At 40.7% G+C, this 20566-nt stretch overlaps 1 protein-coding gene and 1 long non-coding RNA gene across 2 annotated transcripts in view; both read right to left on the bottom strand.

Annotated features, from left to right (window-relative positions):
- Positions 1 to 595: 595 nt before the first annotated feature.
- On the bottom strand, positions 596 to 1552 carry LOC121687958. Its single transcript, XR_006024461.1, has 3 exons — positions 1423 to 1552; positions 1221 to 1336; positions 596 to 1143 (listed from the first exon to the last, which is right to left on the bottom strand). It is a non-coding gene; the product is annotated as an uncharacterized LOC121687958 (long non-coding RNA).
- Positions 1553 to 18602: 17050 nt separating this feature from the next.
- Positions 18603 to 20566, bottom strand: part of LOC121687509 (inter-alpha-trypsin inhibitor heavy chain H3-like) — an 88040-nt gene continuing 86076 nt past the window's right edge. The window contains exon 27 of the mRNA XM_042066924.1: positions 18603 to 18758. Coding sequence (XP_041922858.1) covers positions 18736 to 18758 — 23 coding nt within the window. The 3' untranslated portion in view covers positions 18603 to 18735. The remainder of the gene's footprint in view (positions 18759 to 20566) is intronic.

Raw genomic sequence — 20566 nt, 5'->3', positions numbered from 1 at the left:
CAGGTGACTGACCAAAGGACAGATTTTATAAAGTGGGTCATCATCCTCTTGTTGCTGATTATCGTTGAAGTGCAAGGCGTGCTTGATGGCTTCCCATCTATTTAGCGTCATCGTATCAGCCACTTGGGAAACTCTGGTAGCTTTATTCCAATACATCCGACTTGCTGGCAAACCAAACACGGACATATATACCACAGTGCCTAGGAACTGTTCCAATTCATCAACCGTCAGGTGGAGAGGCTTGCTGCGGCTTGACTTCCTGAAAGGACTGCTCTTCCCCCAAACAAAAGCTCACACCCACTTCAAATCATAATTTTATTGGACAGAGAGGTGTCTAGTGTTACTACATGAAAAAAATCTGACATATTCTTTTAAAGGGCCAGTGTGGGGATTAAAAATGTATTTTGTTGCCTCAAAGCCACGGTATGCAGTAGAGGGTTAAGCTAGCTACGTTACAAAGTCCTACTGAAGTTTTTCACGATTTTACAATTGTAAGAAAGCCCAAAGATGCCTGGGTACTTGAAAGTATTTGCTGCTTATTGTTGTGCTGCATAACTGAATGTGGCAAGAGCGGTATTTTAGATAGCTTGACTACGCCACTCTGGGAATTTCACCCAGAGAAGTATTGATTCAATTGTAACAAGATTAAGTAATGGCACACAAGTTCGTCTACTCAGAATGCAAGAGACGTGGTTCCATCCATAAAAGTATATTTATTAACAAATAGTTACTACAAAACGACTAACAGATAGAAGGATACCAAGGCTGAGGCTTACTGGGGGAGGCAGATCACCATAGGCCGGGGGGATCCCAGGAAGCCACACACACACACACACACACACTGCAAGAAAGATCCACTGCAGCGAGCATACGTGAACACAGCACACACAAATAACAAACAATGAACATACACATTAACACATGGTTACAGTCATACACATTAATACACGATTACATTCATTCACGATCACGCCAGACCAACACTAAAAGCAGGTGTCTGCGCCACTGCCACTAGCTTCAGTGCCACAGCACGCGAACGGTGAAGCAGGAAACAATGTCTTGACAATGGATAATACACGGACCAAAACTCAGCAAAGCAGCAGTGAGCACCATGCACGTCCAGATGACTTAGGCCCACAACACCTACAATACACGACAAAAATAAGATTAAAACCGGACAAACATGAGAAACAAGTTAAATACCTCAATAGGCTACATACCGGTGTAGCAGCGGCTCATCACTTGAGGCAGGGTGTATGTTCCTGAGAGTGCACCGTGGTGGAACAAGCCATGCACCAAGACAGCATGGAGGCCAGTGAGGCAAGCATGGATGGTGCTATAAAACCAGGATTGCAGATATTAACCTCCCGAAACAAGTAACAACGGTAGCGCAAGAGGGAGAAAAACACAGAGATCTCATACCGGCGGCCGGCAGGAAGGCGTGCGTTGGGAAGTGACAGAGGCAGGTTTCCAGGTGTCCATCTGGGCAACGCTACCTACCATTTTATATGGTAGCCAGGTAAACTTATTGGCCAATCAATTAGGGAGTGATTATGGGGCGCTCCACCCCTTAATTCTGCTACATGTAGCTAAGTCTGGAATCAAACCACAATCAGTGAAAAAATATTAATCTCCACCAACACGTTGACCTTGCTGTGACCCGAATTAACAAGCTAGTACTAGTACTAAGGTGACAGCTGTACAGTCAAACGTTGTGGCAACTAATAAATATTCGGTGATCTTTAGATTATCTGTTAATTGCCCAAAGTTAAAGGTATTGCTCTAGTTTAAGGTATTTCAATGCATGTAATGCATTTTTAAGAATGCCATTTAAGATACTGTAATCTCTTTTTTTATTCTCTATTGTGTCGTCCCCTCAGATACAACTCCCTCAAAATTGCGATGCAATGCAAGAACTGTAAATTTGCTCACTCAGATGTGACAACCCTACTGAATCACTACCGTCTTATACACGCTGAAGGTCATCAAGGAAGAACTTGGCCCTGCCCCTATCTTGATTGTGTCTGTACCTTTAGGACATCAGGTACTTTAAAATGTTGCAGGCTACCATGCAAAAAAGACATTACATCAACATTCAAGTGTGAGTATTGCTTAATCGAAAGTGCTTGTACTGCATGTGAATATTTTGCATTTGGAGGAGTGGTAAAGTAATAATACGCCCATTTGTTGCCTGTGAACATAAAATCAAGACTGCTAATTTCAACATTCACAAGAGTAGACATAAAATCCGCAGCTGTCTATAGATACATGGGATAGTGCTGACTCTGAGGTAGACTGTCATGTTTATGGTTTTGATGATGGGGAAGAAAGGACCCTCTACTCATGCAACCATAGATTCAGAGGCAGATGAACCATTTGTTGAAAGTTTTTATACTGATGCACTGGGACACAAGCTAGCATCTTTTTTTAGTCAATGCAAACAGTTCTATAGGTCACCAAGAATTCCACTCAAAAATAATTTTAGAGCACAATGATATGGAGAAACTGGCAAATGAACTTACTGTTAAGAAAATAACAGATATTTTCAGGAAGCATGGCATAGATACAGATTCAGCAATCCCTCAGGAAGTCACTGATGCTCTGTTTGAATGTAACCTATCCTATCATTCAAACCACTTTAGAACGGGGTAGTTTATCCACACAGTACAGGCAATATCTTTTTGAAAGAACTCGTAAGAACTCTTTCATTTATGTTTCTATTCATGAAACCCTTAACAGCCTGTTGTCTAGTGCAGACGTTTTGGACAAAATGGTCTTTGATCACAGCTCAGCTTTCTTTACAGCCCAAATCTTTTCAAGATGGCCATAATTACAAAACCAATGCACTTTTGATCTAGTCTAGTGGCTTACTGCACACATTTTGAGTTGCCATTACCGAGCGGACAAAAGCGTCAAATTTTACATGGAGCTCCCTTAGGGCCTCCTGAATGGTTTTAGCCTAGGAGCCCAACTGAAATCTTGAAAATTTCTATGCAGAGCACATAAATCAAAATCCATGAAAAACGTATATATTGTTTTCAATCTATAAGGGGAATGCTGATGAATGTTATTTTAAGGCCGCTGAATGAGCTTAAATTAATCTTAAATTAAATGAATTTGTGCTCAGGCCAGTATATTTGAAATAATGAATGTAGAGTAGCCTGACACCTGGTACCTGAAAAACTTCATTAAATGCAGAACAATAATTGGATGGAACTGGAGAAAAAATCTGGTTTTGTGTTAATTCTGCCAACCTTTGATGGTTTGAAACTTTCTGTAAAAGCTTACAGTCAACTCTTTGACATAGGCTAATTATATGCAAACACACCTGGTAGGCCTATCTAATAAAACTTAACAACAGGACAATAATGTGACAATAGGCAGATTTTTTTCCTTTAAATTGAGTAAAAATCTGATCTGATCTGTTTTAAACATCTAATCTGTTAGTCTATGTGTCCTCAGTCCTTCAACTTGACATAAAGCTGTACATGCTAGTCATCTCTCTGACATGTAGGCTAGGCTGTTGTAGGCTAGTGTAGTGTTGCCATGGCAACTGTCAGTACTTAAAGTAGAGGTGCTGCTGGTCATGTTTTCTTGCAGGCTAGTTTGTTCTCTTATTGTGACTTAAGTTTGTGAGGCTTCATCATAGCGTTGAATTGGGATCTATGGATCATTTGACAGAAAGACACAATTGAATCCTTGAGATGCCCCTTGAAGACTCCTGGAACAAGTGGTGATAAAAGTGATGCTACAGATCATTTCTTGCTGATGTAGAGCAATTCAGGGCCATTGATGCTATTCCAACTGAACTTTATTTTTCAGATGCTGAAATAGCTAGCAATTTTGCTTCACATTCTGCTTCTTGGCACAAATTTTGCCATCTCAGGTTTACCAATTCAAAACATGCCAAAGCAACAAAAATCCTGTTGACTCTATAGGGGGGGTGATCAAAAGTGGATGATCAAAAGTGCTTCTTCTGTGAGAATTGAACAGATGAAGGTGTTCTCCATGAGAATTGAACAGATGAAGGTGTTCTCCATGAAGTGTCAACATTTGATGCTGACAGAAATATCCGAACCATGATTACTGAACTTAATGATACAAAACTTATGACTAGGATCGTCGGAGGAGATTTAATTGCAACTGAGGCAAAATACCATCTACTATGCCTCACAAAGCTGAGAAATCGCCACCACAGTCTTACTCGTATTACAGACCAATTTGCAGAAGACAAAGATGAAAAAATGAATGAATCTCGAGCTTTTGTTGAACTTAAAATCTACATTGAAAAATCCATTAAATCTGGAGTTCATTTATTTAAGATGTCAGAGATCCATTATCTATATATGAATCGACTTGAGAAGTTGGGTATCAAGAAACAAGTCAACAAAACCAGGTTGAAAAATTATTTGCTTCAACACATGCCAGAGGCACAAGCCCAGTTTGATGGAAGAAACACAGTTCTCATTTTCAAGGGAAATATGTTAAAGAATGCTCTTAAAGAGAGATATTTTGATGAAGATGCACTTATCCTGGCAAAAGCTGCAAAGATCAGATATGACATATTCATCCATCCAGGTTTCAAATTCACTGGTTCCTTTCCAGCAAAATACCAAGAAAATTCACTGCCTTCAAGCTTAAAGTCTCTTGTCTCAAACTCTCAATGATATTGAATGGTCCCAATTTGAAAGATCAATGGTAAGGGAACAAGGTCAGCATGGCAGGCCTGGCAAGCCTATGGTGATGTTACTGAAGTATTGGTTGATCTTGTCAAGCGTCCCTTCCAGCAATTGGATGTTGACTCTCCACAGTTTCAGAAGCTGGAGAGACTGACTGTTATCATGTATGACAAATCCAGTCATTTGAGCTCCATCAACCAGAAGAGAAAATAACTTTTCTGCCAGGAGAATAGGACAATGGAGAGACTGCCACCCACTCAGGATGCACTTCAGCATATTAGACGGCCAGTATATCAAACTGGAATCTGGGCGACCAGCACACAAACACAGCAAGCTATTCCTTCTCCAAAGGCATGGACAAATGAATCAGGGTCATGGGTGCCAGTTTGGTTTAGGCTTCCAGAGCCTGCAGAGAGCTTATCAGATGTTCATGTAAGGGGGATTGTTCTACATGCTAATAATGTGGCAAAGCAAACTTGGACTGCTCGCCACTTTGCAAATGTAATTTATCTAGGTAGGTTATGATGATGCTTCATTTCCATTTCTGTTAATGATGTTTAGTGATACTGATCAAAACACTAAATTAGGCTAGATCACCTGACCTCCTTTCTTTCTTGGAATCTTCCTCAAATAAATGGAAGTTAATTCAGCTGAAATCTCAGCACCCTTTTCAGATCCAGTGCATCTCAAAGCAGCTGCTTTGGACCCAGTCTTTTCCCATTCAGTGGGTGGATGCCCCTTTGATGGTCACACCAGATGTTAAGGAGGAGGTGGCTGGAAAGTAAAAGTAAACTTGGAATTCAATGTTAGTTGTACTGTAACTGATGTAATTACACTAGTTTTAAATGTAATCAGGTGGATAAAAATTTAATTGCAGGTCTAGCCGCTCTTCTCCACTGCCTTCTCCAATTATTTTTCAAAGCTGATCCTAAGGGATGCTGCAGTAGAGTTTAACCGGGCTGGAACTTCTGTAGAAGAAAATCAAGACGACCATATCACTGGCCAGGAAGAGGGGCTGTTTGCAACGTACTGCAGAAGACCAAAACAGGATTTTGCGGACAGTCCAGCACTTCAGCTAAGACACTACCTCGATAAATGTGAAGGACAGAATGCCCTCCTCTTTTGGGCAATGAATAAGAATACTCCTCCATTCTTGTTCCCTGTGGCCATGAGGGTCTTAGCTGTTCCTGCCTCCAGTGCTCCTGTGGAGCGTGTTTGTAGCCATGGTGGCATCATACTACGTCCCCACTGTGCACATATGTCTGACACACTTTTGTCTAATATGTAGGCCATATTATGGCCAAATGGGATGAGGACTTTGTTAGTTTCAATTGTTAGATTGTGTTTAGAGATAAGATAATTTGGTGGGCAAGGTACATTGATGATACCCTGGAAATCCAGAGTTATTGTGGTGAAAAGGTAGGAAGAGCATTATATATATATATATATATATATATATATATATATATATATATATATATATATATATATATATATATATATATATAAAGTATTTCCACGGTTATTTAAATATAGCTAATCCCAATGTATGACGTGCTTAAAATTCCTTTTCTTGACTCTGAAATCTACAACTATGAAGATGGTTATTTGCCTACTACAATATTTACGAAAGTATCACATTTAAACACATTACTTCATGCTTTTCAACAGATGGAGAGAAGGAGAGGTTTTGAGAATGGATCTGATTGCCTTTGCGTCACAATATAAGACTCCACTACATGAAGACATGGCTATCTACCTCCCAGAATTTGGTGCATGTTGGTGAATGTAGTGCTCAACATCCTGAGATGCTAACCGCTACAAGGCTTCGGAAACACATTGCAACCATGTCCCAAATCTTGAACGTGGAGGAAAATGAAGCTGATCAGCTTGCTGACTTTTTGGGACATGATCTACGTGTCCACCTACATTACTAGCGCCTTCCTCAAGGCACATTGCAGCTAGCAATAAAATCATTAGATGAAATGGAAATCATTAGATGAAATTGAAGTATACCCAAAAGGTTAGAAATGTATCTAGGTTGTTTCATTAATGATTTAATTAATGTTTTTTAGCTAAAATATTGCTAATTTTTATTTATATATATTATAATTTTTTTCTCCAATCAGAACAGTGTGATGACTTAAGTGACGAAAATGAGGATGATGAAGATGAACTGGACAGCCCTCATTCATCGTCCAGTTTTTCCTCTGCAGCTCTGCCACACGCTTCTCCAGTAGCAGCCAAAGTTCATGAAATTGCAGTAACAGCTCCATCTCCAATAACAGCTTTCACAACCAAACTAGGGCTGCACGATTTGGTGAAAAAGTCATATTTCCATTATTGTGGACAATATTGTGATTAACGATTGCGATATAACAAACAAATGGGTTAATGTGTACAATTGCATCAAGAAGAATTCAGACTAGTGATAATTCAAATGTGTATTTCTTAACTCAAATATAAACTACTGGTCAATAGTTTGGGGTCACTTAGAAATATCCATTTCATTACATTACATTTGGCTAACGCATAACCAACCCATTTCATTCCATTGTAGACAGAATACCAGCTGAGATCAGTTGCATTGTTTTTTTAATCAGGGCAGCAGTTTTCAGAGTTAGCCTTTTACAATGATATCAGATTAGTGAACAGAATGTTTCTTTGGAACATTCTGGTTGCTGATAATGGGCAATATAGATATTGCATTACATTGTATTATCATTGAATACCATGACAATACAATGAAGTGTAATCAGAGGAGTCAAAGTAGAAAGTAGTACAGGTGATTTCATTAATTAGCTGATCCACCTGGCTTAAATGTTGTGCTAATTAGAATCAGCTAATTAAGTGAATGGTTGGAACAAAAATGTGAGCTGGACACCTCTGAATCATGAGGAGAATCAATTTGTGACACCCCTAATCAAAACTTATATAATGGTCATCAAGAAGAGTAATATTGGATTGCTGCTTTGCACAAGTTTACAACAGAGAGTTGAGGTAAGAGATGTTAAGGCATGTGCTTCAGTGTGGGTGCGCACCTGTGTGTGTGAGGGAGGGGGAGAGAGAGAGCAAGGATGAAGGGTTGCATAGGCTACTTTTAAGTCCAGATGTTTACCATTGTAATAGGCAGTTTAACATAGCCTAGGCTGTTTTAGACAAGGCTACAAGCTATTCGATTGAGCATACAAAAACATTATCCAATGCACTTCTATGCGTTGGTGTCATGACCAATGAGTGCAAATCACAAATGCAGTTACCCCTGTTCACGGCCAACAGTGCACTCACAACCAAACTCGATCTCCCAATCAACAACAAAAATCTAATCAAACAAATAAGCAAGGTGCGGCTATCACAGCAGGGCAAACCAATCACGGAGCATCCCCCTACAGATTTACCCCCCGACTAAACTGACCTAGCTTCTGACGGAGTCCAAGAACCAGGGATCAATAAACAAAAGAAATGCACACTCACCAATACCGTCAGATGCGAGCCATCCCGACCGAAGTCGATGCAGCCTTACTCCGCAACGGTGCCCACCGGTCCAGACTCCCGTCGCCGGAACCTAAAACCGTGTTTGCTTTTGTAACTAGCTGCCCTACTATGAAAACCACAAAACAAAACTGATTGGATAACTGTGTTGAGATCTAAGGGTACAATTCCCCAGACTTGCCTTACATTAACATTACCACTTAACAAGACAGTGCAGATGTCCCCAAACAACCAGGCGAGTAACCAGCAGGGCCAAACCACACCTACTACTACAACTTCATTCACAAAAAAAAAAACCTCGCCAGTTACCACTAGACCTACTCACCTCATGTCACAACCGACCCCTGGGAATTAAAGTAGTCTGGACTAATTCACCACACGTCGCTATCACAGCCAACATGGGCCTTAACACTAACCTGACTCTCGCCAGATGAATTTCGTTCCGCCTAGCTTCACTCACATCCATCTAGGACCTCTACCGTTGAGAGTGATTTCTGCACCAGATTTTATGGTAGAGCCAATCAGGACGCAGGGTGGGAGTTTCATAGATGTGATATAGCGTAGAAGCGACTGTGAGACTGTTATCAGCGTCACGGGTTGGCTTCGATGTGAGTGGTTGAAGTAGCACGTCAATAGATGACGGACAAGTGGCTTATTCAATCATATGCAAGCATTGTTTTGATTAGGCCCAGCCTTCTGAAGCAACACTCCAATGGATTGATCCCAGATGGATGAGTGGAGCTAGGCGGAACGAAATTCATCTGGCGAGAGTCAGGTTACCTTAACAAAATTCAGACGAGAGCCCCCATACGTCACAGAACACCTTGGTTAAAAGGGGACATTAAAAGGACATAGGGAGACTAACACCTTTGGGTAACATTTTAAACAATAATATTTTATTTCCATATTTATATATATATATAAAGTCAGTGAGTGGAAAGCAAGAAAAGGTAAAATAAAGTGTCATGCACATCAGCAAAGTGTATGTGTAGTGCATACAATAAAGCCAATAGAGAGTAGCTGCAGCCAGCCCTCAACAGCGTCAGAGCAGAACAGAAAGGCCGAATGAGGCCACGTGACACAGGCTATTTTCCGGAGGCCATTATAACACTGAGCCACGCCCCTCATTAGCGACAGACCACCGGAACTCTCCAGGTCTTCCTGATGGTCGAAATGCAATAGACAAGAGACACGACTAAACAGCAACAATATGCCTAGTGCCCAAGAGCCCCATACAGGCAGGGGGAGGAAGAGGCGTAACGCTTCACGGCAAGGCAAAGCTGAGGCGTCATGTTAGACTACATGAATGTCTGGTTAAAGGACAAGTTCGGTATTTTATACTTAAAGCCCTGTTTTCAGATTGTTTCTGATGAAATAGAATGGTTTGTCTGCGAGGGAGATATAAGAAAGATGATGATGACTACTCGACCAAACATACTTGAAGACTTGATTGGTTGGCTCAAAGATGCTCTTCAAGCAAACTACAACTTTGCCTTACAATACCAAGATCCCGAATTTACCAACGAATTGTGTAACCTCAAAGATGTCTCTGAGCTCCCCGAGAAACCAACCATCCATCAAAATCTCAACCCTTTGATTGAGCTTGTACCGGTCACAGCACAACCTGAATTACGAAGTGACAGAAGCAGCCAGGCAGACACCGTGATACTGCCCCTCATACCTCCTAAGAGAAGTTCTCAGTGGCCAGAGGAATTTGAAATTCTGAAATTTTCAGTAGATGTTAAGTATAGAATCGCCAAGGTGACCTGCTTTATCTGAGGGATGCAACCTATCTCGAAGTAACTAAAGAACTGAAACATGACATCCTCGAGAATAACTGGCTGAGACCATATATGCATTCAAAGCATTCCCAGAACCAGAAGATTATGAAGCAGTTGCTAAAGCCTTGGTGCAAACACACCTGTGCCTTAAAGAAAACGGTTACTCATCTGGATGGGATGGATGGAAGAACAGTATCTACTATAAAATGGGTCATTATAGAAATAAAATGCGGAGTGTCTATTTACACCCCTGGTACGAATAGCCTTGGCCACACAGCAGAGGGGTATTCCAGAAAGGAGGTTTAACAAACACTGAGATAAAACTCTCTCTGAGATAAAACAACCTCTGGGTTGTCTGAACCTGTGGCGACTAAACCCGAGCTGTCGGTTCCAAAACACCGGTTACCAGTTAGTTCAATCAACCCTGTGTTAGATAACCTAGAGTTGTGCGCGTTCACGGCGAACTTATAAAGGCATCATCTATTGAGAGTCGAAACCATGAGTGAAACCGGCGAAAGGAAGAGCACCGTATTTTTTAGAGTCGGAGTAGTCGAGGCTTACGAGGAGGAGAGAACTGTAATAACAAAAAAAAGAGTAATACTTAAGCGCCTGCGTCCGAGACCTTGCTTGGCAGAGAATAGCCTAACTGACCGTGTAAATGCGTATGTTTAAGATGGCCTATTTAATGTCAAAAGCACAGTTAAATAATTCACTGGACATCACGTGTAGGCCTATTGACTGCTTTGAATGATGCTTTCTTAAACTAGCCTACCTTGTCACAGATTGAGCGGGCCATAGAATTCTTTGAGAATCCCAAATGTAATTTTCTATTTTAACGCGGGTTCTGCAGCTGTGGGCCAAGTTACACTTTTGCGCTCCATCATCGGAAGGGTGAATGTAGGAAGGCATGGGTAGCCTATTGGACACATTTCGGTGCACATTTGGAACATTTTATAAGTGATGCTGACCTGCCAGTTGGTGAAACTACACTTTAATGATCCTCGTGGGTTTGTGTCCAGGAAAACGAGTGAAGTTGCGCAGGAACTGCTTTAGCGCAAGGCAAACTTTACGCACCGACTGACAGCTTGCCGATATGCTCTGCGTCTCCAACACTACAAAAACTCCCAGTCGGAGAGCGTGTGTAGCCTATTAAAAAAATATTTTATCCCAAGTGCCATCAGCATTCTTAACCAAACTTAGTGACAACATGCATAGCCTACCCGGCTGAGCTGTACAGCTATATTTAATCTTATTTATTAATTTTCTATAGGCTATGTTTCCTCTTTTTTGTACTGTACTTGTTTTAATTATATCTTCAATGTGTCTGAGATGTTGTTTGTCCATCTGTCTGGTAAGCCAAACACAAATGTCCACTATGGTGTAGGCTAGCTACATTAAAGATTTATTTTATTCTATTCTAATCCACCATGCGTAATGTAGGGATGGAGAATGCTTTTCAAGTAGCCTATATTTAGGATTCAGCTGAAAAACTCTAGCGCTCTTGAAACACTCGTTTGGAAAAGAATGGATAGGCTTTCATGTGATGTCGTGGTCTTATCGCCCTCTCACGGTAAATTGCACGGATGAATATTACATGATTTTGTGCTTCTTTGTCAATCGGACCTTAGTCAAAATGAAACGCCATTGTGTGACAAGTGTAAAAATAGCGGCCTGATTGAACATGCACTGAAATAACTGAACATAACCTGAACAAAACCTACCCCCTACCAGGTTAAGTTCAGAGCCTATGTTACCATAGTTACTTACATAGCCTGATCATTTTTGAGCTTTCTGGAACTGAAATCCCAGGTTTACCGCTAACTCTGGGTTAACATACCCAGTGAAAGGTCTCATTCACTGAGAAACCGTTTAATACTTGTTACTTTCGAAATACTATAGCTCACTCCAAGTTGCATATGCATGCTACACGTGAAAATGATCTTCTACCCCCATTGCCCGCATTAGCCAATGAAAGAAAATACACGGAAAAACAAGCAAATCAGAAAGAGCCCTTCCCAATGAGGCCGAAGGGAAACTGATTATTCCTGGCCTCGCCCACCTTGGCTTGTGACCGCCTACAGGAAGACTGGAAGATTTTGCGTCTAGGGGATTGTCTCTCTGCAGCTAGTAGGAGTTAACAGCAAGTTGCTAACATGGCGGAAAAAAATCGTGCCTGTGTTATTTGTGGCAATAACACATCAATGTTGCATGTCTTGCCTTAGAAACATGAGTTGAGGAAGAAATGGTTCGGATTTATTGGATATTATTATTCGTTGGAACACCACCACCGAAGTAGTGCAACATTAGTTCTGTGTTCCAATAATTTCGACCACAGTCACTGCCTACAGTTAGAAAGTGGTTTTGCATCGATGTTCTGAAAACCTGGTTCTGTACCGTCATGATCGACCACCAGCTCAGGCTGTAAGTACAAACAAACTTTTCCACCTAACGTCTGTTACAAAATAGCATGTTCATATTCTTCACGTTAGCATGCATGAAAAGGGTACAAGCTAGGCTTAGGCTAGCCTATATTACAGGAAGCTACACCAGGCACGTAACTGAAGTGTTCTGTTTGCGACGTGTAAAATAAGAGAATGTCTAATAGGAAGGGCTCTGGTAAAATCCATTAGAGGAATGGTCTATTTTCCCGAACGTAGCCTACAGGCCACTAACACGCCAGGTGTAGCTACTTCCATTGATTAGGCCTATTGGAAGCTAATTGTTGCAGTAACGTTACATAACGCGAACGGAATGCTTCAGTTACGTGCCTGGTGTAGCTACACTCATAAGAAACTGACCACACTACCCAGAGATTTAGCTTGTTGAACCTGTAATCTTCTAACCTAAGTGTTAAACCACAAATAATAATATTAGCAACAATATCTTATGCTCAACTAAGTACGGGTATTGTTCTAGTCTAAACAGGGAAAATCAAAAACACAATACCCGTGCACTATTAGGCTAAGTTGCTATCACTAGAGCTCAGGTATTTACACTTCAGTCTAATTTATGTCTTCTTGCCATTATTACATTGACCTTTGTAGGCCTACAATGATGTTTTGTTTGATTACTTGCTGTTTACTTAGTGTTTTGTATGTCTTCCAGAGCACATCCTCATGTCAGGCTACACAGCTTTCTAGCCTACATTAGGTCATCACGTTAGAAGCAAAGGTTTGTGATCTAACTTTTATTGTTGTGTTAGTTTCTAGAAGTCTTTTTCTAGTAGGCTAATACAGGTTCTTATGTGCTCGTCAATGTTTGGGAAAGTCAATTCATGGATTTCTTCAGGTCACTTTCCACAGGTGTATAACATCGGTGCTTGATTAATACACCTGTGTAAATGGACCTGATGAAACCCATGAATTGCATAACAGATAGAATTGATATTACCGAATGTCTTCTTGTGGGTGTGCTACTTAGTAAATCATACACCTTACCACAGTCACTAAAATATTTTTGTTTCCATTGTGCCAGTACAGTTTTGTGTGATGGTGAATGTCCTGTGTACTATTAGTATCTTGTAACTTGACAGTAATACACATTTATTTACTTTAGGTACCCAAACAGAATACTTCATGAAAAGTATGAGTATTGATACAAGCACTTCGGATACACCATGGGCATGGGGGCCTGCTACCTCTACTGCCATCAAGCCTGTTCATCCAAGGCCAGCTAGAAGACCTCGGGTTGATCAAGAAGAGGATGAAAGCGACATCTCCACAATAACACCTGATGGCTCCACCTATGGCCCAGCGCAATCAAAGAGCAATGTAATAGAATCATCACAGCCAACGAATGTGTTTTGTGTGTTGTCCCTTCGGATCCCCAGGACAATACAAGCCGAAACAGCAACTCAGACCTTTTTCCCTAAATAATCCCAGCACCATCTTACAAAGGATCTGTAGGCCAGATGTCGTCAGATGCATCGTCTGGCAAAAAGAGGACATTGTTAATTCTGTGCATAGTTTGGATGTTCTTGTTTTGTGTTTGCATTATTTTAATAGACTGCAATATTACTATTTGTCAGTGTTTCACGGACCACCTAGCAAAAAAAAAAAACAGTAGACCTACTTCAACAGTATATTACACAATAGGCCTTCTCACGGAACCACCTTGCTTGTTGTCTTTGCACCTTGCTTATGGTGTCAGAGGATTCATATGATTTAAACTGGCATAGGTTACATCCGTGTTGCAGAACTGTTTGGATTTACATACAAGTTGGTTCAATATTGCAAACAACTCCTCTATTATATTTTACCACATCTACTTGTGGAACACTTGAGATAGCTTGCGGACCACACTTTGAGTACTGCTGTATGTAAATATAATTAAGCTATTTATTGAAAATTGACCTGTTTTGTATATTTGTTTTAGGAGTTTCATCAGTTTTTGTCCCTTTTAAGCTAAAGGTTTATCTTGCCCTTCATATCTTCTGTCTCACAGAGGGCCATAGTTGTCATAGTCGAATGTTTCGTGCATTTTGAAGGGAGTACATTATGCTAAGGCAGACTGGTTCTAATCCTGGGTACAGGGTCATACAGACAACAGGGGTACTGGTGTTGCCCATTTTTCTAACCACATGAGCAATCCCCTTACGAAAAAGTAGTATAGGAATCTTATAGTATTTGGGACAAAATATTATAGTAATCTTATAGGAATAATTGGGACATACTGTAAAAGTACTACTAATAACTATAATATCCTGTAACCGCTATAGTTTTTCTATAGTAGTCTTATAGTACCTATAGTATGTCCAAATACTATAGTATTCCTATAAGATTACTGTAATATTTAGTCCCAAAATACTATAATAGGCTACTTTTTCTGTCATACGTGACAGAAAACAACTTGAGTAGGCTAACCTCTGCCATTGTCAGGCTATCAAAGCCATAGTTCTCATTACCGGAGAAGTCTTGCAGCACACATTCTCTGCTTCTGTAGGCATTCTGGTACAATTCCAGCAAAATATAGCTAGGTAGGCGTGTTTGCATTTAGATCTATATATATATTGGGCTATGACCAAGTGGTCTTTCAATGATAGTATCATGGAATTCAAACCATAACTATCTAGCTATTCCGATAGCATTAGCAGGCTAGGTCAGTGGCTGAACTGCATTTAGGGTGCTTACCTGTGTTGTGAAGTAAAATATCTACTAAGAAGATTGCAAAGACTTTTGACTGTGTAAAGAAATAGGTCTTTATTTTAAAACGTTTCCAACTGTTTATTACTTGAAAGCAAGATGACGATTGTCACAAACGTTTACCTCTTTTAGGGGAAATTTTAAGCTTACAGGCAATTGTTACCATTCTATTAATCCAACGTTCACCGACAAACGATCAGGAAGCGGTTCTTCTTCCTACTCGAATATTAGGATCAAACACATGAAGTTATCTCCGAAGACATTTTGTGCAACAGTTTTGACTCGAGTTTTAGCCAGGTTTTAGCACTGTAAAGTTGAATACGGAGCATAGCACAGGCAGAATCGGATGAGGATGCACTGGAGGAAGCGTCACAGTACTGTTAGCCAATCAGAGGTGAATTCATTAGCATGTCATTAATATTCATGACTAGAGGCGAAATCCAGTCGTTCCTCCCCGCCCACCTTCCCCACCAAACTAGAACAGCATGAAACAGACGCAGGACAGCATTTTTTTCACCAAAACCGGCTCACAGGGCATTCATCAATACTACAGACCACTGCAAAATTAATGAAAAAACGATGAGATGAGACCTTTAAAGCTACCGAGTGGAGACCCTGGGCGGTTATTGTTGCTTAATCAGCATGCAGCACTTTGCCCTTGCACTTAACAACCTTCATAAAACCCAAAGGTCAGGTCATAGAGGTCAGGTCATGACCTCTAAATCAGAGCGTGTGATGCATCAAAGGATCAGCTCCATCTCAGAGGGTGCTGCCGGCCAGGACGTGAACTCCGGAAAGTCAACGACCATGGGACTCCATGGACGACCGATCTCTATGGTAACAGGAGAGAACACGGAGTCAGTTTTAAAATCATTAGTTCATAGTAACGAATAATAACCAATAAATACCTGTGTTCAACATGTGATACACTCATTCATGCATGAGGACTTCTGAGACAAATCTAAACACCATGAGGGCCTCACTTTTTATCACACCCACACTACTGTGAGTGACGTTTCTCCAGCCGTACTTTGGACTTTTAACAGAAGCCTTCACTCGGACTTTGTCCCCAACCCTGAAGCCTGTGACAGGAGAAGGAGCAGACGTTGTTACTGCTGACCAGCTCAGAGCAATATCTTATCATCCTTCATTATTTATCATTTTACCATTTGTTTTGTTTTACCACTAGTTAACGTTAATGTAAACACATATTAAAAGACTAAAACAGACTAAAATAGCAAAGACATTTTCAGAGGCGTCATGGTATTATCAACAAAATAGAATCATGAGTGTGGAGGACACTCTGTAACTCATCCTCCCCGTGCTGCACATGGATGTACAGGTCACATGACCAGCTGTCATGTCTCCCAGTGTTGTGGTTTGTGGGCCCACAGCCTCAGGTTCAGCAGTGGAGGGGTCTTGTTCCGCCCTGAAGGGACTTATTTTCCCAATAATGACCGGCGTTCTATACATTATCCCGCTTATTACACGGCTACTTGCCAAAACAAAATAATAAACTACCCAAGATATGACTTTAGTCTACATAGCCTAGCCTATTTGTTACCGTCCATCGTGGAATTTGCTGAAACAAATATTTTGCAACAACACACGCTGAACTTGAATCAAATATTCTTTAGAACACAGCGGATCAACCGTCTGCTTTAACTTTTGAATGAAGTTCCAGTCCTTGCGTAGTATTGAATTGAATTAGAAGCACAAACTCCGTTGCCATTGACTGCGGTCATTATTTTTTTCAGAGGTTCCTTTCCTTGGAAATGATGACCAATAGAACTTTGGGAAATCCCATTCAAGTCAATGGAGCGTTCAACTTGCCTTGTGAAGTGCCGTAATAAGTAAGGGATAATGTATAGAACGCCGGTCAGTATTGGGAAAATAAGTCCCAACAGGGCGAACCAGACCCCGACGCGGCATTCTATACATTATCCCGCTTATTACACGGCTACTTGCCAAAACGAAACAATAAACTCCCCACGATATGACTCTTTATCCTACATAGCCTAGGCTATAGCCTATTTGTTACCGTTTCATTGTGGCTTTTGATGAGAAACAAATAGTTCGCAACAACACACGCTGAACTTGAATCAAACATTCTTTAGAACACAGCTGATCAACCGTCTGCTTTCAGTTTTGAATAAAGTTCCAGTCTTTGCGTAGTTATATGAAAGACGTGAATTAGAAGCACAAAGCCCATTTTCCTTGACAGTGTGTTATCCAGAAATAGACAACATAATTTTCACTTAGCAAGTGACTATAACACTTCAAAAAGTCATACCACTTGTTTTTCCATTTTCCATTTCACTTCCAAAATAGAATAATGATAATACACGGACCATTGTGTTTCATTCAAAACTAAACTGTTTTATGCAATAAGTAACGTAATATGGTTTGATAAATTGCACAACCCTGACTTTTTCTTTCTTACAGTGAATGTGAGATTCAACACATTATCTCTGTTGTGTGACTGTATTGCTTTGAATTCCCCTGAATTTAATTCCGCTTCCTGTCATTCCAATTCAAATTACAATTCATGAAATGAATGGAGGCCAGAATTCAGAATTTTACACAAGCCCGACTCTCCGGGTGATAATGGAGAGTAGTGGAGGTCACTACCTTAGTGCTGTATTGTGTACAAACCTCTCTCTGGGACAACACATTTTGGATGGGGACGTGTCCTTTCACTAGGCTGATGGGAGTCATGGCTTGTAGCTTTATGGTCTGTGTGTAATAAGAGAAAATATGTGATTATAATGAAGACTTTCTGTTTTTACATACAGTAATGCATGTCTTAGAACAACAAAGGGCATTCCTCAGTGGCAAGTGTTCTTGACTTGTAGGCATTAAAATACGTAGTAGAAAACTGTTTCACACAGATCGTTTGACCACCTGGGGACACCTCACCTAAATTTAACCTCAACACCATGTGTTCTATTTCTTTAAGGGCCGTCCTCTTAATATCAGTTGAGGAGAGATGTGGAGTGAAAGTTATACTGGAATGCATCCATGACACAGGTGAAGTGCAGCAGGCATCAAAGCTCTATGTGGACACAGAGACACATCAACAACATACTAATGTACTCAGTTTCTATTAAAGTGTACATGCTGTCTAGAATATTCCATCCTAGTGCTATCTAGAACTAAGATAATTTATGTAATCATACAAAGAGTATATGGGTTTTAGCAAATAGCCCATATTAAAGAGAGAGATCACCAAAAACCCATATCAATTGTACTAAATTATCTGTCATATTAGGTCATGGTCACACTTGAATGCAGACTAATTTCAACTTACACTTGTTACAGAGTTATAGAGTTTAACATTATGATTTCCTGCAGCTAGTTAGCACAACAAGCGTACAGTAACATTGCTATGTACAAACACATACAAATGACTTCAGGGTTGATAGTTTTACCTGGAGGAAATCAATGTGATCCTCTTTCTGTAGAAGTTTCTCCATCTCAGCATCTCTGCTCTTCAGTTTAGTGATCTCCAGCTGCAGCTGCTCCAGGAGTCCTTCAGCTCGACTCACCTCTGCCCTCTCCTGAGCTCTGATCGACTCGGTCACCTCAGAGCGCTTTTGCTCCATGAAGCTGATCAGCTCAGTGAACATCCTCTCAGCGTCCTCAACAGCTGCCTGTGCAGAGGCCTGATGGAAGATATAAAGGTCATACCATCTCATATCCAGTCAACCTTTTAGTTTATTTAGTTATTGCATTACCCAAGTAAAATGACTAAACAGCACTTGTCAACAAACAAATAAACAAACAGTAAATCCATCTGTAATAGTAAATAAACATGAGCCATGTTGAACAGTAAATAAATATGAGCCATGTTTTAACAGTAATGACCTTTAGAGCTTGCAGGGCCTGATGGACCTCTTGCAGCTCCTTCATTCTCTGCTGGATCTGTGTCTGGTTCTTCACCTTCATCTCTGACAACTTTTTCTATGGACAGATGCACATAGACCAACACATTGTATCTAATTTTATCATGGTTAACTGTCTGGAAACAACCATAAAGGTTAAGGAAAACACAGAATCAAATAAACAATATGTTGCTAGTGTCAAGTGTACACCCAACGGCCTGTTGTAGATGGTGGTGTTGTGTAAAGGGTTGCCGGTATAGGGGACATTAGGATGTGGATACATACACAGGTGCACCCACCACACACACACACTGCCCACCACACACACACACACACACACACACACACATTCATAAACCGCACACAAACACACAGATGAACACGCACACACTCATGAGCGAGCATATAAACGTACAGAAGCAAACACACACTAACCTTCTTTTCGGTCCGTTTCGCTATAGTTGAGACAGTTTTATGTCCATTGTGGTAATCTATGGAACAGAGCATACAGATTAACTTCTGATCTGTGCAACAAAACAATTCAATGATCCTGCTGTGCTGAGCAGATCCTTTCTTGAAGCTGTGAGGTGATATTCATCAGCTTGTGCTTGCTAAAGCGAGGCACTTCATAGTGAGGCTGAATATGAACTTCACAATATGAAATCAGATATGTTAGACACAATTTGATGGCTTTATGTTTTCTCCCAGTGCAGAAGTCACACTCCACATTACCTGGTCCGGCATAGGAAGGAGCCTTAGCATCAGACTGCAGTTCGGTCTTCTTCAGCTTCTCTATAACTTCAGTCAGAATTGTGTTTCTGCGTAGAACAGGTCTTGGAGTGAAGGTCTCCCTGCACTGGGGGCAGCTGTAAACACCCTTCTGGTCTTCCTGATTCCAGCAGCCTGTAATGCAGGTCAAACAGAAACTGTGTCCACAGGAAACAGTCACTGGATCCTTCAGTAGATCCAGACAAACACAACAGCTGAACTCATCCTGAGACACAGGAATAAAGGCCATTTTACCTTATCACACAGACACACACATGAACTATATACTTGTAAAATTGTGGAGTGTGACTTCCTTGTTCTGTGTGGACAGGCATCTTAAAGGCACAGAGCACAATAATTATTACAGAAGCTCTAATCTATTCCATCTTGATCTATTTCAGGAATCTATAGCGTCATGAAGAGAAAAGTTCAGTAAACGCATTAAACAAGTTAAAGATCAATAATATAAAATACATCTCATCTTGCCTTAAGGCAACTATAGCCTATGACAACATAAAGGGTTAATTCCAGTGAACAGGCTTATAAACCAATCTGATGACTCCTGGGTGTGGGTGGTGTGGAGGTTTGTTCCCGACTTCAGAGTCAGTATGGTTAATTATTACAGGAGGAACACACAAGGAACAATCAAGACAATAGATCTCTGAAGTTTGCCTACAAAAGGACCCAAAGCTGCCATCTTTGCCCATATAGGGAGTTCTGGTGATAATTGAAGCTAACTTCCTAAGGCAAGTTGCATTGCAAGATAGTTCTGGAGTAACAAAAATCAAAATTTGCCACCTAATCATACCAAAGATCACAGT

This window comes from Alosa sapidissima, chromosome 2, assembly GCF_018492685.1.
Source record: "Alosa sapidissima isolate fAloSap1 chromosome 2, fAloSap1.pri, whole genome shotgun sequence".
NCBI classification, from domain to species: domain Eukaryota; kingdom Metazoa; phylum Chordata; class Actinopteri; order Clupeiformes; family Clupeidae; genus Alosa; species Alosa sapidissima.
The sequence above is the reverse complement of the archived record's forward strand: the minus strand, read 5'-3'. Positions and strand labels throughout refer to the sequence as shown.